The sequence below is a fragment of the Pteropus alecto genome, unplaced genomic scaffold (assembly GCF_000325575.1).
Source record: "Pteropus alecto unplaced genomic scaffold, ASM32557v1 scaffold13, whole genome shotgun sequence".
Classification (NCBI taxonomy): Eukaryota; Metazoa; Chordata; class Mammalia; order Chiroptera; family Pteropodidae; genus Pteropus; species Pteropus alecto.
The window spans coordinates 3,182,613-3,208,655 of record NW_006434373.1 but is presented as its reverse complement, the minus strand read 5'-3'; the positions used below and the strand labels follow the sequence as shown (position 1 = coordinate 3,208,655).

At 39.7% G+C, this 26,043-nt stretch overlaps 1 protein-coding gene across 2 annotated transcripts in view; it reads right to left on the bottom strand.

Annotated features, from left to right (window-relative positions):
- Positions 1-520: 520 nt before the first annotated feature.
- The window catches only part of IRS2 (insulin receptor substrate 2), a 28,236-nt gene continuing 2,713 nt past the window's right edge, over positions 521-26,043 (bottom strand). The window contains exons 1-3 of one of the 2 annotated variants that reach the window (XM_025044973.1): positions 24,443-26,043; positions 13,030-13,250; positions 533-2,978 (exon numbers count right to left, since the gene is read on the bottom strand). The exon at positions 24,443-26,043 is cut by the window's right edge and continues 2,713 nt beyond it. In XM_025044973.1, coding sequence (XP_024900741.1) covers positions 13,045-13,250; positions 24,443-26,043 — 1,807 coding nt within the window. In that variant the 3' untranslated portion in view covers positions 533-2,978; positions 13,030-13,044. Of the gene's footprint in view, positions 2,979-13,029; positions 13,251-24,442 lie in introns of both variants that reach the window. The other variant, XM_025044975.1, reaches the window with a different exon arrangement.

Genomic DNA, 26,043 nt, shown 5'->3' with positions numbered 1-26,043 from the left:
CCTCTTGGCTCTGATGTCTTTCTCAGTCTTCTTGACGTATGCATTGGGATAATCCTTCTTATGTGTGCATCTCTGGGAGGCTGCATGGCAGAATACACAAGCGCATGGATTCTGAGGCTGTACTTTTTGACTCCTGGTTCTGCCTCTCATGTGCTGTGTCCTCCAACCGGTCATGTAACCTCTCTGTGCCTCAGTCGCTTCATCTATAAAACAGGGATGGTGATTCCTACCTCCTGTGGTCGTTGTGAGCTGTAAAGGATTTAATATTCGTACAGCATTTAGGACAGCACCCAGCAGCTTGCAAGAATTCTGTTTTATAAACAGTCTTTTTTGTTTTCTTAACACATTTACTTTTCATAAATTTTGTGATTTGGGGAGTATTTTCTGGTTCTCAAAATAAACATTTTAAAATTAAGAGATATCAAAGTATTTTTATTTTTAAGGGCTGAATATTTACTTATTTACTCCAAAACACCACTAGAGTGGCTTTATGTTAAACTAAGAATCCATGTAGAAAGAATATCTTCAAGGCTTTATTCATTTCATAAATAATGTATTTTATTTTATTGCATATGGCTATTAAGGAGAGCATCCATGATCAATACAGACTAAATACAATGCACTATTCTAGTTCCATTTATTCTCGTCTCCAGCAGCGTCACATTGACCCTTATATACAGCGTGTACAGTGGAAGACAGAGCAAGATAAGTCTTTTGTCATATCACAATAGCAAGAAATATATTTAACATCTTGATATCCAGAAACAATACGTACCCAAAAAGAAAACACTGTTTAATAACTGTTAAAGTTTATATAGCAAAAAATATTTTAAATTTAAGGTAAGTCAGGCAAAATGTACAAAGACCCAATATACATTGTGAAGTTTTAGCAAACATAACATTTATACATTTTGGTTCCATTCTGTAAACTAAATTAAAAATGTAAATATTGCATATGCCTTTTTTGAAATGTACAGGATAGAGGAAAATTTAGCATATTATCAATTGTTTATTTGCTTGTTTTAAGTTGCAGTATGAACATGAACCATTTGTATAGTGGCATGACTACTCTAAGTATAGAGAACTGCTTAAATACGCCTCATACACTGCATTCGGCAGGGTCCATATTCAGTCCTATTGTACCTGGGAGGAGTTACATAGCAAATACCACCCATCCATTCCTAGTCCCAAAACTAAATCAAAACTTTAGGACATTTTATACATTTTTATAAAGTATATATATTATACACTGAAACTGACCTTTAAACTAACATTGTATGGTCTATGCACTGTTGTGATGTGTAACTTTAGAAAAGTAAAATTTTAAAAATGTTCAGGGGATCACTTTACATTCAACTTTGTCTTGCAATACAATCCTCTGTTCTAAAAGTTCAGCATGGAAGCAGGAAGACTTTTGCATTGCCATTAAATATATTTTTAAGACATTGAATTGTTTGGTCTTCCTCTTTAAAAAGCCTCATTTTTATTAATGCATTATTCTATAGTGATATATATCTATATATTTATATATATTTTTCTAAAAAAGCTCATACCTCCAACGAACTACTGTAACCTCTACAAGACTATCAGAGAAGATAGGCACTGGGGATGCACCCATGGGAGAAAAAGGTCTACAGCCCTCCATCACGTGTCAAGGGAGCAGCGAGATGACATGACATTCTGCTGGTCAAGGGCAGCAGTTTTAGGTGACACCTATGATAATCGCCACAACACTGATATCTTCAGAACACTGAAAACGTAAAACAAGGCTAGTCTTGTCAGGAATTTTTTCCACAAGTGACATGTTCTATGAGATTGTTTCTCTTTTCTTTTTCCATTAATAACATAGGGGCTGGAATGCCTCTTTTATCAGTTTCTTTCCTTCTTTTTCTTCTTTCTATTGTTGTTCAGGGCAGCCTCATTGGCCCACAAGATAGCATTATAGTAAAGATAATAAATACAGTTTTTAAAAAATCTGCTAAACTGGTGACCACCCTTGAATTGCTAGCATGCCTATGTGAATTTTTGGTTAAAGAAATGCAAGCTCAAGATTAAGGATAGCAGAGACATTTGAGCTTGTAAATAGGATCAAAGGCTTTTGCAATTTGAAGTACCTACATAAACATCTACATAGAGAAGATTAAACAAGTTTGTTAAAGGTAAAAAGAGATATTCACCCCCTTGCCCCAACCCCTCCCCTCCCACCCCCACTACCCAATACAGTTGATGATTTTCAAAAGTAGGTTGCTTCAGTTACATATAATTATTATTTATTAATTTATCTTCAAAGTCCAATCTCAAATTTCATTTTCATTGAGAAATGTCAGTCCCACACTGGGCTCTGTCTGTGAGTAAACACGCAGGTACCTGGATTGGAGTCCAACAAGCAGCTGTGTACTGGAACCAGTTTAATAAGGCTGATGACCACACTTGCGACACATTCAGCAGATACACAGGAGGTCCTGCAAGCCCCCAACCACGCAAATCCGGCTTTACCTGGAACTGAGGTAGGACTGTGGTAGTTTTGAGTGTATGCCAGTAAATACCAGATTTTACCACTTTAATGGGTATTGGTAGAATCTCCTAGCATGCTGAGGGACAGATCTGCTTTGCCAAAACGAAAGTAAGAATAAATTAAGACACTGGCCACAATTGAAAGGGCCAATGAAGACATCCAATTTTCTTGAGAGTAACTTCTTCGGCAAATTGTGTTAAAACGAAGGAAAACAAAACAAAACACAACACAAACAACACGAGGAGGAATGCCCCCTATGGGAACAAGTGAGCGAGGCAGGTGTTCTTGCCTTGTTGGTTCCATGTCTAATAAAGTCATAGATGTTTCGAAACATAGTATTTGCTCAGATCCAAAATAAAAATTGTAAGCAGCTTCGAATTTAAAAAAAAATGCTGAGCATCTTCTTTTAATGTGATTCTCTGGTGTGTGATGTCATGGTGATAAAGCCAGACAGAACTTCACTCTGAAAAAGAAAGAAGACAGTCGTGGTCGTCAGGCGAAAAGAGCAATCTATGGAGTTAGAGAAGAGGTCCCTTTTAACCTGCTTTTCCGATCTGTGTCACTTTCATAAAATGATGCACTTTGGGAAGCAAACATTTATTCATTCCGTTTTCCAGAAACGAGTTTGATGGGTAAATTATTCAGTTTCCCTGGACGCAGAAGTATTAGGTTTAGAGTGAGTTGTGAGGTCCATACAGTGAGGTTCATATTTTCAATTTAAGAAAATTATTCACACGTGCTTTTGTGAGACAGTCCACTGAAAGAGAGGTAGAGGCATAATTCTACCCTTTAAAGAGAGGAACTGTGCAAACTAGCAACGGCCCCTCTAGCTGCCTAGGTCTTGGTGTGTTCCTTCATGTTCACTGTGGAAGGGGTGGGGACCACAGCCTTCCTTACGGGGCTGCTGCTATGAAAAAGCACAGCGTATTAAAGTGCATTGTAAACTATGCCAATTGTGCAAATGTGTGTATAATAAGAAAGCAGGAGTCCACTTCACTACTGCCCTCAGAAAACTCTTCCAGAGTGAAGACTCAGCTCCTTTAACCTTTCCCCAGTTTCCAACATTTCGGCACTTGATGTGTTCCCTCTTTAAGGGACAAGAGCAACTTGCGAGATGCTGACATTTCATAGCACGTTACCTTAAAAAAAAAAGCGTCTAAGCTTTTTAACAAAAATGCGAAGTTGTTCATTTTCATCACTCACCACAATCATAGCTACTCAATCACATGTGGGCACTGCTGGTCACGGCCTGTCTTAAACAGGTCAAAATTTTCTTCTTTGCAGTTGTATTTACATAACCTGCATTTCTGATCATTTAGAATTCCGATCCTAGAAGCTCACCACACTCTTGGGTTTATTTTTTTGTGAATCTAATTCTTTTCTGTTCATCTTGAGCTCAGAGGTCTGATCCCAGTGAGAGATTTCCAGCATGTCCTGCTATGAGTGAGCATGTGAAACCGCTCTGCCCCGTGGGCCAGGCAGGAAAAACAAGAGCCTGTACAGACAGGGTACTGTCAATGTACAATGTAAACATTGCATCTTTTCATGACTGTTTTTGAAAGTTCCCTACAATGTAACATTTTGAGGCAGTGATAACTTTATCTCATTATTGTTAAAAAGCCTTACTTAGATCCTTCAAAAATTTTAATAAGTAAACTGTTCTGCAAAGGAAACCTAACAGAAAACAAGGCCCAAAAAATTCCTCTGAAGGAATGATGTATCCTCTGGCTATTTCATTCATTATCATTGTCATTTCCAGTTCTAAGAGACTGCGATGAGAACCAGAACATCCCTTAAAAATGCATCCCTTAAAAAGTAGGCATTTGCTAAAATCCACCTGGATTTGACTCCAACCCTAAAATGAATTTGCATTTTGTCACTCAGGCCTTGATTGTGAGACAAAATTCCACTGTGGATCCACTTACATAAAGATTTCTAGTCACAGTTTATTTTATTTTTGCACTAATGATTAGCTAAATGTGGCTAAATTGTCTCCTGTTAACTCTAAACCTATTATCTTGAAAACAGCTAAACAAGTAAGTTCTTTAATTCCTCACACTTAAACCTATAGTCATATAAATAAGAGAAGTGGTAATTATTGCTGAAAATTTTACTTTCCATTTCCAAATTCATAGGGCCACAGTTGTTTTCACTCCATTTTCAAAGACGCTTTATCGCTATGGAACAAGTCCTATCATTAGATGTCCGTGTGCTCTAATCAAGTTGAACATGTAAATTTTATTTTTTGAAATGTAATACAATTATAAAAACCTTAATTTCTATGCATAACATTAGGGTAAAAAGGGTTGATAAAAGGTAAAGAAACACTTCATTCACGCATTTGTTCACAGAATGACCTTTCAAGATTTTTTTACTCTGCTGCAGGGCCTCACTGAGGCACATGGGATATTGATGAGTGAGAGAGTTCCCACCATAACGGGAGTCACGTGACAGTTATTCTCTTGGGAGGCACTGAAAGCAGCCCTTTCAAATGTGGGCAGCACTCTGAAACCACCTGGATTAATGTCAGAACAGTGAGGAACCCAATTCTCCAGGAGGCTGAGCAGCCCCCGGCCTCTATGTAAGAAGGCAGGAACATGATCCTACACATGGGCCAGGGAGAGCCACTGATAACTGAGGGAAGGAGGCTGAGCGCATGTGTGTGCGTGCATGCACGTGCACGTGTACACACACACACACACACACACACATACACAAAGTGCTATCACAGGGAGAGGAATCTGTTCATGGCACATGGGACAGGAGCACTGAGCAGGCTTAGGCCAGGGGGACCAGTGAGAGGATGGCCACCAGCTCAGAGACAGCTATCTAGGCATGAGATGTGCATTGCTTCAAACACATTTTTAAATGTACAAATGTGCACCAGAGCAAATACACGATGTAGATGCAATCTGTCTCCTGTTGAGTTAAAAAACAACTGCTTTTCATGGATGCCTCCTGTCACAGCAAAGGGAGACATGTGGGCCTTCTCAGGGCCTATGTAACTTCAATCCATGCCATCCAGCAGCCTGCCACAAAAACACCTGAGGTTTACCATCAACTCCTTCAATGTCCTCTCCCACACGCTGCAGCTAGTTCAGGAAATCAGTTCGAAGTCTTGGAAGTACCCACACCAAACATAAACAGAGCTAGCAATCAGAAATAATCCTTGTTGAGATACAAAAGAAGAACAAGGAGAAAAGGCTGTGAATACCACCAAATCAGACTGAGGGGACTATGACTTGCTGAGCAAAAAAATTCCGACAAAAATCTATGGAATGCAAATACTCACTAAGAATGCACAGAGAGAAAAAAAGAGTCTGTTTAAGAAACCTAACTACAATTTTTAATGTGTTATGAAAAGAAGGCCCGAGACAGAAGCTGTCTGCCTCAACTGAGATCTAAAACACCCTTTCCAACAGCCAGCTATAAATTTCTGATGCGCATGCCAGCAAGGGTTCTGAACTAGGACCACAAGGAGGGAATTGGCTGAAGGAAAAGGTGGCATGAAAACTACTCGAGGAAGATGCCTGGGCTCAAAGCATTCGCGTGTGCTGTCACTCAGGCAGACTCTCAGTAGCCAGGCACGGCATCTAGACATTAAACCCAGGTCTCAAGGACACACGGGAACCATTCCCTGGGTGTCACTCCCCCATCTCCAGAAAGAAGGGACAGGCAAGCAGGAGCTGGAACCTAGGAATGTTTGCCTTTTTATTGACTTACTTTTAATGTAAGTTAAATTATCTCCCGCTGCCGAAAATTAATCCAGTTCATACAGACTAGGAAAAAAGTCTTCTAACACCACTAACCTGACATCCTCAACCTTTAAATATTTCTGCTTCCTAACAATGAGGTTCCAGTTATTTATTTTATTATCTATGTTAATTCTAGTAGAAGCAAAGAACATATGATTAGTTTTAGGATCACTCCACACTGGGTACTCATTAAGATGTGACACATTCCTTGAACATGTTAGATGCAGCAGCAAAACAAAAAAGAAATATAGCAAGAACCATGTGTTGCTCATGAATGCAATCACTGAAAAACCTACCCTGATTCTTTTCCCAGAGGTAATGCATCTAAAAATAATTAAACTTATTGATACTCATTGAATCTGTCACATAATTACACACTGTACTATTCTGTAGCTTAGACACTGCTTTATAAAAAAAACCCGTTCACAAAGGCATTGATCTAGACTTACTTGATTAAAAAAAAATTCAGCAAAAAGATTAAAGTTGTTCCATATGACAGGTCATGCAGGCTAGCTATTCCCCACTTTTTATTTGCTGTCATATATGACAAATGATGTTCATTTGAGGGGTACAGTCCCATATGCCAGTTATCATAATTCCCTGGGGACTAGTAATAATTCTATACCTTTTCTCTTCCATTTAAAAGCACAATCACAATGCAAATGAGCCAGAGTAAAGGTGGAGTCCATTAAAGACCTGCCTTCAATCTGCTCTGCTTTACCAAAAACAAAAGAAAAAAAAAAAACAAATCAGTGAAAAACTTTGCCATTTAAAAAAGCGGGAAAGCTCCCTTGCCCTGTACAACACAAATGTCAAAACACTGACATGTCATGCCACCTGGGAGGTGGACTCCATGATTCCAATAACATTAGCGGAAAATACAGTGAACATCAGGTCTAGAATGTAGGGCTCCACGTAGGGCTCCCTATACATACAGCTCTATGTAGGGCTCCACGTGGGCCCCCTGTGGAGCCCAGTGCAGTTTCATGTGCAGCCCCATGTAGACAGAGTCCCCATGGAGGACTCCACAGAACAACTGAAAGGAACAGGGCCTCACAAGCCTTTGGTGAGCAACACTGGACCAAAGAGAGTGAAAATCCATTTACTAGGTAAAAATGACTTAACATTTTCAGGCACATCCGAATTAAAAGTGCTGCAGTTACTATTTACATGACGAAAAGAAAATATATTACTTAAAATTAAAGTTTATCTTTCTAGTAGCAACTACGATTAAGAAAAAAACTCTCTTGTGAGCCCAAACATGTCCTTCAGCCCCATTTAGATCTTTCGTGTCAAACATAGAATTACGGGAGAAAAATAAACTTGTCCGTTACGTGAGAAATTCCTAGAAAAATAAACCTGATAATCGAGATCTCTTTTACTAAAAGCAAAATGCTCTCAGAATACACCAAAAAAAAAAAAAAAAAAAAAAGGTACGGTCGGGTGTGATAACAAACAAGCCAGAGATTCTAAGAAAATAAGAAAAAACAGTTACTTGAACTTTTCTTTTAAATTGGAAAAAAAAAATCACTTAAAAGGACAATATGGACGAACAAGTTCCCTGTGACAAATAGGGGCAGTAAATTACTTTACCAACCCTCTATGTGAAGATTTAAAACTTTCTTTTATATGAACTCATCACTTCCACTGACAATTAAAATCATTCCATTCTGAATGCTGGTTATTAAAGACATTCCCTAGCATCAAGTTGTAACTTGATGTTAATGACACAACATGATACAGGATGACACAATTTAGTTTTCATATAAGGCTGGGGTTAGTAAAAGGCATCTCTCCTTCTTTGGTTCCTGTTTAATCCTTCACAAAAGACTGTCTTAATCACCAAAGACTAGAGCAACCAGGCCTCCTAGACTGTCAACTACTGCACTTCAAATTTTTTCCACTTAGTTTCACCCAGAACCACCCATATTAATTTTATAGTGTATAGCCTTGGCTGACTTTTATCATAATACTTACATATCTCTTTCTTTCTGGACCTGTTATTAAAAAATCTGACATGTGCATCCTATAAGCTATTCTTCTACAGCAAGGGTTTGCCACCATAGCTGCAGCAGCAGCGTCCAACATCATAGGAGAAATATTACTGATTATTCTTCAGCACAAACACCCGAGAGGCAAAATGCCTTCTGAATTGCTGGTGGGGCCTTCTCTACAATTATGAAATGTTAGAACTTTCTAGGTAAAATCCAGATGAGGGAGCATCGGTGCTTTGCCCAAAGCCTAGCAGCTGGTCAGAAAAAAGGAGAGTCAGTAACTTCTTCCAGAACTTTCCTTATTGTCATCACTGTTAATTTTTGCATAACAAAAGAGGCGTGGGACTGGGGGAGGAGTGGGGAAGAAGTTTAGAACTTTCACTTGAGGACCAGAGTTTAAACTTTTACACGGTATCATTGGCTCCTTATAAAACTCTCCCCATTGACACAATGAATTTTTGTTTTGTGCATCTTGTCTCCCCTGCTAGTCGAGGAGTTAGCTAGACCATGCCTGTCCCCAGCATCTGGCACAATGCTTGTCTGGTCCTTATAAAGCTTTGTTGAATTAAACTGAAATAAAAACCCATGCGATTTATGTCATTTCTCATAGGCAGAAAGCTAAATAAAATCTCCTAAAGGTGAACAACACTTTAGAACTGTCTGAGGTCCAAGAGAAAACACCTCACTGAGAGTGCATTCTAAGACAGAGGTCAGCAAAGTTTGGTCAAATCTGGCCCATTGCCTGTTTCTGTAAATAAAGTTTTATTGGAATACAGTCACGCTCATTCATTTGCACATGACTGCTTTCACACTTTAATAGCAGAGTTGAGTGGTTGTTACAGAGACTGTATGCCTCAAGCTATAAGTAAGACGATGAGGAGAAAGAAGGGCAAATTTGTCAAAATAACACAGTATATTTCCATCTGCATGTTACACCTGGAGACTAACGATACCACCTTTGAAAATTATCTGCAAGCTTACGTACGTCCTTTAGAAATGCAATACTGTGTACTAAAAACCGTGCTATCTGGTTACAGACCCTACTGAAAATAAGGAAGCTAGTCATAGAATCATTTATGAAGCCAGCACACTTTTGGAATTAATTTCCCTTACCTATGGCTCTTTATGTGATTTTTAATTAATAACACAAAAGTACTGAATAACTCTATTACTAAACTCATGCCATATTACTCCTCTTTCAACTTTAACAGAGGTAAAGTTATAGATATGGGATCTGCAATTCAAAAGGACGCAAATCTTTTTCTTAGGTCATTTGAGAATGTGAATATAAGAATGATGTTTCTGTTCTACAAAACAATATTTAAAAGTGATAATAACTCGCCTTAAAATTACAAATATCCTATGTACAGTGTAATTCTTTCCTGAGATTTCACATATTATACTTATTATTTTATGCTGATATAAAAAATCTATATTTTATCTAACTATAAAAATGTTTATGCTGCTTATATCTGAAGTTCTCAAATCTAAGTATTATGTTTTTCCTTTGAAATTAAGGTAATGGAAAATAACAATTTATTCAAAATATACCCATCCTCAGGAGCCTCTTGTTATGTATCATTACAAACAGACCTTTCTTTCCTTCAAAAATTAAATATTTAAGAGTTGCTATTGCTTTCTTTGTTCTGTTTTAGTTCTATGATTCTATCACTGAATAAGAAACACGCTCATGAGTATAGTTAAAAAGGTAGACCTTTGGTATTCTAAAATATACTGTTTTTCACATTTAACAAGAATGCAGTAATTTGAAAATGTATTAAAAATAGGTTTAGTGAAGTGCTTGTCTTTCATTATAGGAAAAAAAGAAAAGGTTAAAGAAAAAGGGAAAAATTGTGTAATCCATTGCCACTCCCTATCCCCACTCCCTGAGCCAATGACAGGGCCATCTTTCTTCTAGATACCGAGTTTAACTGGACACAAGCACACTGTGGCCTGACCAGCCTCTGCTTCTAAACTGTAGGTAAATTCCCTCCTGGTCTGTAACATTTGCATAATGCAGAATGTCAGCTTTGCTTTTTGGAGGAAGAATGTATCTCATTTAAAAGCCCCTGTGCAAATAGGCACCCAGATTTTTGGTATACGATCCACCAGTAAGGTCAAGGCTGAAGGTCAAACTCTACTCAGGAATTGAAGTGCCCACTCTCTTTGCCCCAGCACAGGTCGGAGTACTCAATCACTACCACTAGCCATCTCAAAAGCATTCCTGGGTGCTTAGGAATGACTCAGGGCAAGCTGTCCCCACGCCTTAAAACCACGTGCCATTCCCATGGCTCAAGAAGACATGGATGTGCAAAGTTATTGGCCGCACCAGAGATAGGGTCCTGGGGTTACCACTTACCAGCCTCTTCTCTCTTATGAAAATGGGGACATAATTCTCCTGCCCTGAATTCCTCACTGGGTTATTGTGAAATTACCAAATGAGATTTTAGGTATAAAATTTATAAATAAAGAGTACAAACCATACGTATGTATTTTGTCACATGCCGAGAAGCGCAAGCTACTGGCATGACTTGCATCTTGTGGTGGGATCCCTTTGCTTTCTTCGCGTACCTTTAAATGATGCACACATGTAACCACATGTTTTGTTTTGAACTACAAAGACTTCGTAATTGCAGGCAGCCCTTTGCTGCCAAGGAGAGCCTGCTCTTCCCACCCTGCTCTTTGGGCTAATTTGTGGAGCCACAACCATGGTGTCTCTGAGCACACGTGCCACTACGGCTTTTTCTTCATTCAAAATTATATCCGTGAATGACATCATGAACAACTGCAAATTCAGCAGCAAATAAACAACTGATGAATACACAAAAATAATGGCAAATAGCTTCCAAAATCAAATGAATAAACTTATTTTAATTAGACAGAAGCAGAACAGAAGTAGAATTGTTTTTCTGGGAGTAACTCTAGGCCATTTAAAGCTAAGAGTTCTCAAACACTGCACAGAGCGCCTTGCCTAGCTGCTTTCTCCCCTCTATGTTGATGGAACAGACTCCCGGACAAGGGTCACATGTGTCCCTGTGAAGGCAGCTGCACCATCAGAGAATGCACAAATCCCTCTTCATGTCGCATGTACCCAGCAAGCATGATGCGTCATCAGCTAGCTGGGCTCAGGTTAGTTGGGGTCACAGGCTAGTCTGTTCTCTCTGGTTTATGCAGAAAGGTACACCAAATGGAGATCGCCATTTAAATTCCTCTGCAGATGACAGACATAACAGGCCCAAGTCCATTATTAAGTCTGCATTTTCTTCACAGACAGGTGGAAAGAAGAGTGGGGTCTTTTACATGCTGTGCACTGGAGTTTCTCAAGTTTTACACTCTTAGCTCCCAACTCCATTAGCACTTTCTCGGTAAGGTGGAATCTCTATGGAATATATAGACTAATAAGTGACCAAATATTATCGTTTCCAAATCAGTTGAAGAACAAATCAATTTCTGTATAGCCTGAATTCAGCGTCCCTTACGGGAAAGCAGACTATTCGGAATGCCCTGGGTCAAGGAGAGTTAGGAGTGAGGGACCACACATGTCACGAAACCGGCTCCATGGGATTTGTCCAGGGGTTTTCCCAGGAGATGGCCTTTCTCTGCAGGCCGGGGGAGGCTCTCCAAACCCTTAGGTTTTTCTGCTAAAAAAAATAAGAATAATAAAAAGAATCTGTCCTCTAAGAAGGTTCTGAGAATTAAATACAACTTAAAATGTTTTATAAATTATCGGGTACATTACAAGTATGTTTGTGTAATCGAGTATGCAACTCTACGGCTAAACACTTGCACTGATTTTGCTGTTTGTCTGGTGAAAATTTCTGGCTGCCTTCCTCACTTCAATTATATCTCTGTGTTTTCATTCCAAAAGAAAAAGTTTAAGTTTTATTTTTTTCCTTCACATTTTATGTACTATTTTCGAGAAATTCAAGAGTTGACGTAGACCTCACTAAGTAAAAAAAAAAGATAACTATTAACAGAAGCGCACAACTCCAATAGAAAAGCTTTAAAATGCTCTATATGCTGTTCAAAAAGTTCCCTTTTACACTGTTAATAAGAACTAAGGTCTTTACAATGGCTGACGAGGTTCCACACTTTAAGGCCCCCCTTCCTTGTTACCTCCTTCACTTCCTTATAACTCTTTCCTTTCTCCCTGTCAGCCACATGGGTTTATATTCTTATCCTGGAACTTACTAGCAATCTTCTACCTCAAGGCCTTTGCACGGGTATTCATTCCCTTTGCCTATATGGATTCTCCCTCTTAATATCTACAAGACTTGATTCCTCACCACCTTTAAGTTGTCACCTTCTCCCTCTCTCCCTTCCCTGTTTTGTTTTCTAGAGCAGTTATTACTAACTACAATACTTCATGTTCTGAACACACTTCAAAATTAAGCTTGCTTCCTAGGTTTCAAAGGTAGACTGGAAGACTCAGTACCTTTTGTTTTTTTCTTTTTGGAAACCAAATCTTTTTTCTTTCTAGCTAGTACTTTCATACTTTTTTAAAATGGGTGAAATATTTTAAAAAGTATTTAACATTTAATAATTGGTATCTTTGTAATGAAAAAATATTAAAATTTAACAATTTGGTGAAATCTGAACGTTGAAAGGAGATCTAACCCCTTCCGCCTGTCTCTCCTGTCCTACAGCCCACCCTTCTACCCTCCCAAGCAGCCTTTAAGTGAAGTTCCTGTCGTTTTTTGTTTTTTTTTTTTCCTTGAAAGAATAGATAAAAAGTGGTAAAAGGTAAGAACGACAGGAAACTCACCTGGAACTGACTTCATCAGCCTGATGGGTTGGAAACACAGAGCTGCCCAGCCAAGTGGGACTGCCCTCCCCCGACAACAGCAGCCACTGTGGCGGAGGGCAGGGGGTCCAGCAGAGGCAGGTTCTCAGAGCAGGAGGCATTATGGGTGGAGGGGGCTGCTGATGGCCAAGAGGCCTCCTCTGCACAGGAGAGGGGGGCTTTTCTGGGTAGATCATGGGTGTCTGTAAAAAGGATGGGACACACACTTTTAAAAAAGACTTCGGAGCTACCTCCACATCATTCATTATAGGTGCATCTTAAGAAAACACATCCTATTTGGAAATTATTAGGATGACTAAAAACTTAAGCAATTTTGAAGGATAAAATTAAAAAAAAAACTATGATTATATTAAATGTTTGTGGATTATTTATGAGAAAAATATTAACTAAAATATGAATGTTTACTTTTTATGGAAGGGCACAGTTGTGCACAAGCAGCAGTATAAACACATTTTAAATGTGACCTTTCTCATATGTGCGGCTATGAATGCATAGGGAAAGGTTATGAAAGAAGTGATGAGTTCACAGGAGTTCATATCACACAGATTAAAGAGAAAGTATCTTTTTAAAGCAATAGTTAAGGGTTAGCTAGTAAGAATCAGAAAGGAGACCAATAACCTGGCATTGAGAAGTTTCTGGAATACTGCCATTGCCAACAGAGACTGGACACAAAGAGAAACACTGGGATAGTTATGAGGCAAGGCTGACTAGAGCTTAGAGCAGGCTGACATCTGGGAGCTAGGACCCCAGCAAAATCAAACTTATGGCTTCTCAGAGAAGAAAACTAATGCTTGGGGTACATCAGATCTACCCCATGTGTGTGTGGAGAGAGGGCTAAACTTTTGAGTGGTTCCAACAGAATTTTCCAGCAAGGACTCCATAGTCCCAGCAGGGACATCCCATTCTCCGCCTTCAGCCAAGAATGCCTGAAGAGGGGGTACCTACTGAAGGACTCAAAGTGGCTGCCCAGAAAACAGCTTGTGTGGGGTGCTGTCCAAGATGACTATAAAGGCGCCAAGTGGACAGAGGCTTGTTTCAGATTCCCCTTGTATCTCACAGAACATCTACTCCTGTGTTGGTACACAATGAACTCTCAATAAATTGATCGGCTTAAATGTCAACTGTCTTCCAGCTTTAGGAAATGGCTGAAGACCCCATGAATTCTGAACATTCCAGCTGAACTGCAGGGACTCCAGAGTTGTGAAGATGAATGCTTATCACCCAGAGTTATTCTAGGAACTTAATTAAATGCTCCATGCCGGGGAAACTTGGATATTTTACAGCCGTGGTTATTTCATTTGGAACGAAGACTACTAATAAGCCAACATTACTGATAAGCTGAACTGCAAATAATGATAAGTAAAACAGAATTAAGGTGAGTCAGTTCTACTGCATCTTTAAAATTCTGCTATGACCCTAAATACCAAAATGTTATTTGGAAGCTCCATAAACTTTAAACTTTAAAAGAAAATGCTTATTTAAAATATTTGCCAAAATAAATAAAATCTAAAGACTGTTTAAAAATTCATTAATGTTTATATTTATAAGTTTGTCAGGCTTTCATATCTAATATTTCCACACCATTCATTATTGGTTTTAGTTTTTCTGTTTGTTTATTTGTTTACTCAACCAGTTCAAGATATTTTTCTGAAACTCACTATCCAATAAATTTACACTCCTGGATTTATAATATCCCTAAGAAAGAAAAAAAAAATACAGACTTTTCAGTTTCACAACTAATATAGTTTTGCTAAAGCGCACCTGAATATTTTCAGCTGAACTGTACATTTATTAGAAGTCTACTTGGCGCAGTAACAAAAGTTCTTTGTAGAAGCTTCACCAAACTTATTTGATATATGTTAACTGGAAGAGCATACGAGTAGCTTATAGATTAGTATTCTGTTTCATTTGCATACGAAAACTTTTATTTTAGGTCACTTTTATGCTGGAAAACAATTAAAAAATACCAACTATCATATAAAAATAAAATAAAGTGTAACATCGCCACAAATCACTTTAGTATTTTTTTTTTTTTAATGTATCCAGGCTGTGGTGTTAAGAAACTAATCACTAAAATCTTCCTTTCTAGAGATTTCTGTTTTAGAAGCTCAGCAGCTCGGCTATACCCACAGCATACTACAGTGCTAGTACCTCCATTTCTGATCTTCAAACAAAATCAAGCTGCTCGTCACATTCTAATCCATGCCATGTTTAATCCTGCTTATAGTCTGGAGGTCCTAAAGTATTATTTGCATCATTTTTAAATTTAGTAAGAACATCCTGGCCTATTTCCAAACTTCTGCCCCTACCTCATAATTTTCCCCCAATTCATGCAACTACCAACAAGCTCTTGAAGCCCTGAGCAGGGAAAGGGAAGTGAGAGGCCCACATGGACATGAGCTGGGCTCTGGCAGGGAAGTGGCCTGGATGGTGTAAATCACATGATAGGTTTGGGGGTGGCCTCTATAATAGACTGAGAATCTCATGTATCAGATGGTCACTGACTTCAGTGCCTATTTTCAATGACTTCCTACCACCAGCACTGGGCAATGCAGCCAGTGCTCAATTCCCAGGTCCGAGATTTCATAGAAGGGATTCAAACTTCACCCAGGGGAAAAAGCCTGCTGGGTTTATTTATAAAGACTCCCTACACAGCACATCAGAATCTTTACTCGGTCAGCTTTTCTATCTAACTTGGTAAGTGATCAACAGACCCAATGCTATAAGACAGAGTAGTCTGAATTTTGCTTTCTTCTTAACCTGAAAAGCAGTTTCATCACTCCATTAATCCCTGCTAGGAAGAAAAGGCCTTCCCCTATTTTGTTTATCTTGTGCGGCAGTCTCCAATCCCGTGCCTGATGTCAACAAAGATGCTGGGTAGATTACTCCTGCACATCACTTATAATGGCAGGCGCATGGCCCTGAGGCTGCCATCTGCTAGGAAGGAAGTACTCTCTCCTAGGATGCTGGAGAGAATGACAGCTAATGTAAACAAAACCCTGAGTCACCCACACAAGCACAAGTCCATAGATTCTCAATCACATTTTTGAAAAATATGGATAGCTCATGCATTTTTAGGCTTGCTTACATCTTCTTTATTCTTGTGAACGTGGGGTTATAGTCACATCAGTAGAAAGATAGCATCTTCTGAAAAACCATTTTTCTTCAATATAAAAATTCACTTAAATGTTTTTCTCAGAAAAAAAAAAAAGAGGATCTTAAAAACAAGAAGGGCACTGGTGAAATAATCCACGCCCCAGAAGATTACCACCTAGCCACAACTGATTAGTTACGCATCATTCTTCGGGCAAACTCTAAATTGGTTAGTTTTCAAATAAACTTATTAAATAGGTTAACGACTCATTTCTTCGGACTTATTCATAATTAGAAGTACATGATACTCCACTTATAGAATAAAATGTACCTTGAAGACACCTCAAGCAGTGACTGAAACAAAGGTTGACCCCTGAGGTATCAGATCAGTGGTCCAGGGTGAACTAATCTACAAAGAGGAAGGAATTACATTTTCCCAAATAAGGGCCTTTCTATCTGAATTATCCCAAGAATTTCCTTTCTTCTTTTTCTTCTTAATTTTTTTCTAAGTAAGCACATGACCTTGAATGTTTACCAAACCCTCACTCTTCTGCTTCATCAGCAACACTGCCCACATCGTGCTGAGACTTATTTCCAGATGTACAAGCTCCTTATTTATGTGCCTCTGTACTCTTTATTTCTGTTCATTAGCATACCTGGTCTATGCATAAAGCAATTTACTAACGTGTTCCAAAGTAAAAATACAGATATTACTTCTCCAAATACTAAACTGTTCTAGAGAAAACAGGCCATATTCTGGGAGAAAGTTATTCATCAGTACACAAAAGACCCACAGAGACAGAGCATTCTCTATTCTTTCTTGATAATATTTACAAACAGCTCTACCAACTAATTAAATCAGTGACCTTGGAAAAGATGCCTGACCTCCCTTGGGCTCTGTTTTAAATAACCTTAAAATAAGTCACATTATACCAATGATTCCCAATTCTTTTCCCTCAAAATGACCTTATCTTTTTTTCTGATTTTCACCACATAATGTAGAAAGAGTTTTAATGTATTGGAGGTGGTGGTGAGGAGGTATGTTATCAAGTAAATTATATAGTTTGCTTTCCTAAAACAAAAACAGGGGAAGACCACTAGAAGTCCAGGAAGTGAGACTGGAAACCCCCAAAACATGACCAACCAACAACTCGATTCAATCCTAAACTTCACTGACAAAATGAGAGCCTTGAAAGTAATAACAACTCCTGAGCCTTTCAAACTGGCAGGTATAAAAACTTGTTTAAAAAAATTATGGGCTTTCCTTCAGTGTCCAGTCTTCCTAACTAACTGTGCCCCTTTTACTCTAAATAAATAATTTATGGAAGAAAAGAGAAATTAAGTAACTATTACCCAAGTGAAATAAAAACCAAAAGGTTAACTTGAAAGTTGCCTGAGGTGGAGTCTACAATAAAATCTTAATGTAACTATTGTATATGAGCTTCCAAAGCAGACACAATTGGTATGACTTGGAGACAATGTGATATAATATAAAGAACATTGGCTGGAGAAGAGAGGATGATACCAGGTGGAACCATAGGTAAATGCTGGTAAAACGGCATCTCCCTATGGTTCAGCCCAACACTACTCTTTTTGGACCAGGAATCCTGGGCAAGTCACTGGACCTCTCTAAGGTGCAGGTTCCTTGTTCCAAAAAATGGGGATTCAGGTGGCCTTGCCTATCATAGGGTTTTTGGAGTATTTCGTGATATTGTATGTATGAAAATGTCCCGACACTATAAAGTGAAGAAAAAACACCTTTTGAATTTTAAACAATTCTTTTGATCCAAAGGGGAGAGGGGCTTGCAATTATCTTTCAATATTGATCAGAATAATGGTTATATTTTTATCATCTCCAACTTTAGTACCGTTCTTTCAAAATCATTCATTGCCTATCAAGCTTTGGGGTTGTTTGTTAGTTACACTTATAATGTGCAGGCAAAAGGTAAACTTATTTAAGTAACTACTTTTAAATTTGCACGATGGAGAAGGCACTATGTCACTACCAAATTTGCACAGAAAAAGCACTATGTCACATTCATAAATATTAAAATTATGCATTAATGCTATGAAAAGCATAAGTCACTCTTAAGATAAATAGATGGATTTCAAGGTAACTATTAAAATCACATAATATAATGAACTCCATCAAAATATCTATTTTTACACATTGAAAAAATTGAAAATTAATACTACATCATAACGATTCACTAAAGTATTTTTACCAATACCATATGGATAGACTGAAGTGACAGTGAGACCATAATTATTAAAGAACGCATCATTATTCAGTATTTGAGTTTCAATTATGAAAAAATATACATCAAGCCTCTTGGAGCAAGACTGGCTTAGATGTTATAGGATACACACACACACACACACACACACACACACACACTCACACACACTACCTTAAAATATTTATTTCTAGAAAATCTAATACTCTTTAAAATTAATACTAAAATACCCGGTATTTAGAAAGTGCTATGCATGTGATCATTTATCTTTAAGGTATATTATAGATACCACGGTATTCGACCAAATAGTCCAAATTTCACTAATGGCACAATAACTAAGGAATATTTTATAAATCCTGTCTGTGTGCATAAAGACTGCATACAGAATAAGAAAACTGGGCCAAGTTTGAAGGTACATTTGCCTAATCAAGTTTTATAAAGTCTCTTGGCATGTGAAAGTGACTTTCTGCAAATTTAATATTTTGCTAGTCCGATAGAAAATAAATCAGAATCCTTAAGTTGACTATGTTATCATTTGTTGTAACTAAATTCTACTTCAACAGAATTCAATGAATTCAATTCTAATACAATGCAGAGAAGTATCTAGCATTACTCGCACCCACAAAGCAAATCTCTCTAGTCAAACTTCTGTGCCTTTTATTTAAGTGCACAGTTAATATGTCTCTGTAGCTATCTAGAAAGAAATCGAATAATCAGTAGCAATTATCAACCTCAGCATTTCCTGTCTTGAGTGATGATTTTACCAGTTTTCTTCAAAAAAATCTACTACTGAATTCTGTCTACAATAATCTACCTTGATTCAAACTAACCATTGCAATCTTGAAGAACACATTCAAATTAATAAAATTAACACAGAAAGCATCTTCATTTTAATTCTGATAGCACTGTTTTCACAAAACCTGCCACCTGATAAATACCATGAACCGATAATTATGGAGGTTCAGAAATTTTTTTCATTCGTTTATTAAAATGCCAAAATGAAAATGCCTTGCCCACCTTGTACAGAAACATGCATTCTGCTCATGTCTGTAGTAAAGCCTACAGAGAATTCACCCATTATAGTGGCCTCACTGAAGAGCTGGCTTTAGAGCAGGGCACAGTGCTTGGCTTCCCTGAGTGTTCCCCCCACTCTACTTGGCAATGCACATAAAAGAGTAAAGTTACATGTTCCCTTAAGTTTCTGAGGTGAAATGGGAACACTTGATTCTATGCTACTCAAAAAAACAAAACAAAAAAACCTCTCCACTTGCCAAATCTGATAACCAAAAGTTAACTAGTTCTTGGAACTATGCTTCTAAAGAAAATGAATTAGTGAGAATCTTAACAGAAAACCCATTATACCCATGGTGTTATTAAAATTTCTGCAAGTTCTCTTCTTCCAGAAAAAGACATCCATTTTAATACTAATAGTTCTAAAGAATATAAAACATTAATTATCTATTTAAAATCCTTTTTTAGGGGAGTGGGCCTGTGGAAGAACAAAAGAATAAAAAACTAGGTTTTCCTACCATGTCTGACAACCAAACATAACAAAACAGCGCAGGGTGACCACCCTAATTAAACCAACCACAAAGAGTGAAACTACAAGGTTGAACAATGGATGATTCAATTACTGAAAGTTTAAGGGTTCTGTTTTTCTTTTAATGCATCCCGCATCGAGACAACACTGTCAATTTAAATAAATGTATATTCTAATTACACATTTTCTTCTTGACGATATCTCTTAATGTATAAACAAATCATAAAAGGTAATCAAAAGCATAGTTTCAGGATTGGGATGTTATTTTCCTTAATTGTTATTTTACTATGTAATTTAAAAACACTACTTGTTACAATTGATAATTATCTATGAAAAAAATCTCAAGTTAAATAAAGGAAAAACAATGGAGACTGGAGTGGAACTAGCAATCAAACGGAAAAGGCACACATTTCTTAATAAGTTAGTAGCTCCATTTTCAGACGACTATGAGTCTTTTTTTTTTTAAAGAACATCCATTCATAAAAGTGTCTTCATGTATATGTTCATGGCTTCAAGGTAATAAGTATCAATAGTGTCACTGGATTTATTAGCACGTTCCTTTAGAAGAGCTTTACAACTCTCTAGTTTACTATTTCCTGGACCTCCCAGGGGCACAGAAAGAAGAAGCTTATAATTGCCCCATTTTACAGATAGAGAAAGTGAGAAAGTGGGATTAAATGGCTTCCCTCTAGTCACACAATGACTCATTAAGCTCAGCAACTAGAAACCTGGTTTCCTGATTCCAGGTTTAGTGTTCCACATACTATGCTTCCTTCTGCGAAGTACTATTTTTGTTAAGGTTTCTCTTTCAATAAAGGAAATAGAACAAGTCATGTGACTTTCATTCATGAAAGCCTCTGTGTGTTTTCGTTAGCACCTCAGTTGTCTTTTCCTGGGAATAGGGTAGGAGTAGTGTACATTATTATCTTATTATGACAAGAGCTAGCCACCTACAGCAGAAAAGCAGGCACAACAGAAAAAATAAAGGGGACTGGTTTATCAAGCAATCTCACTGGAGCTCTAAAAATGTTCGAGTTCTTTGCTTTAAGACTTTCAACAGGCAATATTTTTAAACATAAATCATGACTGTATTGTTTCTGTGGAAACATTTCTCTTATTCCACAATTCTTTTACCATAGGATATGAATAGTCCTTTTATCAAACATAACTTAAATACAGATGCTTTCAGTGGCCATTCTTATCTAATCTGCTTGTACACAGATAAAAAAACAATTTTAGAATAAAAACTCCACTAAAAAAGAATACTAAAATAGCATATTTTATGCTATGTGCCAATCTATATTCATAACACAAAAACATATAAAGTTAACTTTAAAAAGCATTTTAAAGCATAGTAAATTCAGTAACATACTTCTCGTTCCCCAACAATAACACGCTAACAGATTGGTTAGACTTTTTCTATATACACACACAAAACACACTGTAAGTAATCTTCCCGAACTTCCAAATGAGGCATAATTTAGAGTTAAATTTTTATTTATTTACTCTGGGCTTACACACACACACACACACATACACACACACACACACACACACCCTAAGGTGTACTAACTTTTTAATTGGCTTTAGAGAGTGTTGAAACCCCACTCTTATTACCAATTCTCTTGTAAACAACCATCAAACATTGCTGAACCTTAGTCTTTGTCAACTACTTATGCAAATATCAGACACTACCCAAGTGACCCCAAATTATTCTGCTTCAGCATAACCAATGAAGCTCTTCCATGCAGAACCCGAGAAGCTTGATATAGAAACATATGCCACTTCTCAGAGCCAGGGCAGTGCATGCAATGACCCAGGAAGTTCTTTTTCTATTTCATCTTCAAAGAAATGCTTTGCAAGTCTTCCTACTAGAAATCATTTTCTCAAAGGACATTTACTTACAGTGAACTTTTTATTTATAATACCCCAAACAAATGTTTATGGGCATATGTGAGTTAAATAAAAGTGGATGTTCATTCTGAGTTTCCAAATATTCCCTTTACAGCTTCACGGACCACAATTTAGCTTCTACATTAATTAAGATGACACCCTTGTCTTTCCTAGTCTACTGTTATTCTCTGTGTTCACATGAGTTTACTAGAAACCCATTTAGCATGTAGTGCTTTTCTAAAAATGTGGTTTGGCACTATTGGTCAATTGCAGTTATCTATTTTGCTTAAAAAGAACCCTTTTCCTTCTTAAAAGTGTTTGCCATCATGTCCACACAGACTTTGGAAAAATAGCAACCAAAAACGATGCCTCATCTTTGTTCAGCCACCATGAAACATACAAACTGCTGTTTTGATTTCAGAATCCTGAATCCTATAGGTTGAAAGGAATTTTATACTGGTGGGATATCTTAAGCAAAACAAGCTAAATCGGGTCTCTAACTAAACTTCTCTCTTACAGTTTAAAATTTTCCCTAGGCTGAAAAAGGCATTATATCATACATGAATCACGTTTCTGAATGTATCTATGTTATCAGAAAGGCCTTGAATCCTTTTAGGCCTGTAGGCACAAATCCCAGCTCACTCCTCCTGTTACTGCAAGAACCCACTCCTGGGGCCCTCCTGAATCCAGTCCAGGTTTTTACTGCCTACTCCACCAAAAGCTGTAAAAGGTGTTATGTTCTCAGACTGTTTTTCTGATTAGAATCAGATTTCAGCAAAATGTACTTTCATGTTCTCTACAGCATATACCTATTTGAGCATACCAAATGAATTTGTGTGTATACATATTTTTTCCCCATTCAATTTTAGTTGTGCTGGTATGTTTATATGGTCTGTGTCTTGGACAACGACTAATCCTCAACTCCCTGACATGCTAGCAATGTTTCAGACGTACCTGTAGTGCTTACTGTAACTTCAAGCAAAGTGACCTTCAGCTGAGAGTCATCGTTTATGGGACACATTCTGACAACTTCCAGTTGATTTAATTAGATGCTGAAGTACCCCACTCCTGATAATTCTGATTCTTTTCAGCTCCTATTCTATGGTTTTAATAAAAACATAAATAGCTTTTCCTCTATTACATAAAAAACGGTATTTACCCTACAGCTATAATTTTCAATCCCATGAACGTTATCAAACATATGCTACATTTAGACAGCATTAAACTGGTCTGTTTACTTTAAGAGCAAAAGGCATATGGATCCCCAAGCCACCCTGATCATCACTTTGTAACCCCGGCAGACTGTTGACCTTAGGCGAGCACCCACGTAACACTATCCACTACTATGTGGTTCTGTGGTTCCCACAGAGCTTCTATATCTTATTAGCAACCATACACAGAAACGGCTACAAAATTAAAGAAGAAATTCTCTTGAACATCCCTTGCCCCCCCCGCCCCTTAAGCCTCTCTCTCCCCTCATCATTCAGAGTTTGAGATAGTCAGAATGCAGTGCCAGCTGCAAAGCAAGCAGTCTGTCTCTCCTCATGGATATTTGATGAGAATGTGAAGAACAATACAGGGCACCATCCTATCCAATTGTTCTTGAAAAGCCCCGTGTTGCTGTCTTTCGTTTTCTCTAAAGCACTGATTCTAAATCCTGGCTGCACATTAACATCTCCTGGGCAACTGAAAAATGCTTGTGCCTGGGCTCTGCCCATAAGATGCTTTACTTCAGTGTGTCTGGGGTGAGGCCCAAGAGGTAATCTCTCAAACCTCCTCAGTACGTCTAACCTGGGACAAGGTTCTCAGGGTTCCCCAACCAGCAGCATGAGCACAACCTCGAGACTTCTTAGAAATGCACATTCTGGGCCACAGCCCAGACCTACTGCATCAGAATCTCTTTACAAAGCCCAGCCATCCAGGTTTCAGCAGAATCTCTAGGTGACTCTTAGCTACACTCACGTTTGAGAACCATTGCTTTTAAGCTGTATTTAAGCAATGTTACTATTTCAGCCCCTTAGGAGAAAAAGAATGTCGGATGGAACAGCTCCTACAGTTTATGTGTAAACTACAAATGGTTAACTGTTCCCTTTAGCAGCCACCAAAATGGATGCTCATTTCCTAAGCGACTTTCGGGCCTGTTTTTATAAAATTTGAGGCTCAGCAAGAATCATCTGGGGCCTGGCTCCAGGAAAACAAAGGGAAAGGTGAAAGCTGCAGCCTGGGAACAGTTATAAGTTCAGGGCCCTTCCTAGCAAAACTTTCCACCGCTCATATCAAAAAGAGAGCGTTTGCCACTTCTTTGGGGTGGCTGACCTGGGGAGCATATCCAGTGTTAACAGATGGGAAAAGAAGAGCTGTCGGAAAGAAGAAAGTGGTTAGGACAAAAAAAAAAAAAAATCGTAGTCTCAAGATGACTTGGCTGCTCTTGGCAAGATCTTTGGGGGAAATGGAGGACATGGGAGCCAAAAGTAAAATAAAACAAAAAGGTTGAGCCAATATTTTGGCATTTAGGTCAAGGTACCAAAGAAGAGAAGAGAAATGAACCCACAGACACACATCCACTTTCCCACCCTTCCTCCCACCCCGCCATGAGGTTGAAGGGCCTCACCTTTCACAATGGTGGCCTCCTTCAGGTGATGGGACAAGAAGTCAATGCTGGCATAGGTGTTGGCTGAGGGTAGGGCGCCAGGGCCGGGCCCCCCACACACTCCACCTGTGCTGTTGGCCCCCACAGCGCTGATGAGACCCCCGAGGCTACGGGTCCGGCCCCAAGTACTCTTGTCGCCTGACTGCGAATGTGGATGTTGCTGCGAATGCGGGTGTTGTTGTTGGGGAGACAACAGCCCTGGCTCATCTCTCACATCGATGGCGATGTAGTTGAGGCCATTCTGGAAGCCGGCAGAGGTCTCCCTGCGCATAGGAGAACCACTGCTCCCAGGGCAGCCAACCAGACCCCCAGGCTGATTCGGTGTCCATGGCCGTGCCTGCTGGGGGAGGGGTGGTTGCAACTGGTGGGGGGAAGAGGAAGGTTCGTCGCCCCCACCAAGGATGCCACTGCCACCTCCTTCGCTGTTTTTCCTGAGAGAGACGTTTTCCACGGAGGCCGAGTTGTGGCGCTTCGGGTTGTGGGCGAAGGATGGGGACACGGAAGTCACAGTGGTGGTCGAGGAAAAGGTCTCCGAACTGTGGCGGCGGCGGCCCCCCTGCGGGTCTGCCCGGATGACCTTGGCCCCCCGGTGTGGGTCTGGGGGCTGGCCAGCCTGCAAAAAGGCCTCCACTCCAGACACCTGATCCATGAGACTCAGCCTCTTCAGGCCGGACGTGGGGCTGGTCACACGGGCACCTTCCGGCTTCGGGGGGGCCACGATGGGTTGTGGCGGGGTGGCAGCTACGCCAAAGGCCATCTCGGTGTAGTCACCATTGTCCCCAGTCTCCGAGGACGAAGAGGAGGCAGCGCTGGGGCCCTGGGATGTGGATGCTGGAGGCAGGCGGTACAGCTCCCCTGGGGGAGGTGGGGGAGGCGGCTGCGGCTGCAAGGAGGAGGAGGGGGCAGCAGGGCGAGGAGGCAGTGGCGGGTACTGGGAGGAGGCCTCAGGAGACAGGAGAGCATCCAAGGACCCCACCGGGTCCCCGCTCTGGGTACTCGGTTTGGGTGACTTGGGCGAACTGAAATCGAGGTTCATGTAGTCGGAGAGCGGGGAGCGCTGCCGGCTGTCGCTGCTTGTGCCCGGAGTACCAGAGCCCAGGGATGAGGCTGGGCTGCTGGCAGACAGCAGCGAGGAGGACGAGGCAGCGGAAGCCAGCAGCGGAGGGGCAGGCGGTGACAAGCGCGCTCCGGTTTCGCTAAAGTCAATGTTGATGTATTCGCCCGGGCTCTTGGGTTCCGGCGGCAGAGGATACTCATGCATCCTGGGTAGGGTCTGAAGCCCCTCCAGGGACAGGCGCGTGGGTCGCACTGCCCGACAGCGTTGGTTCAGGAAACCCTCTGGGCGGCCACAGCCGCTGCCACTCAGCCTCCCAGGCGAAGGCACTACGGAGTGAGGAAGCTGGGTGTGGCTGCCCCCACCCATCCCAGCCACGAAGACGCTGGCCGACTGCGTGGTCCCTGCGCTGGCCTGTGGCTCTGGCCTCTCCTCTTCTAGGATGCGCCCCACCGGGGAGCTCATGAGTACGTACTGGTCATTGTCCCCACTACAGGTGTAAGGAGCC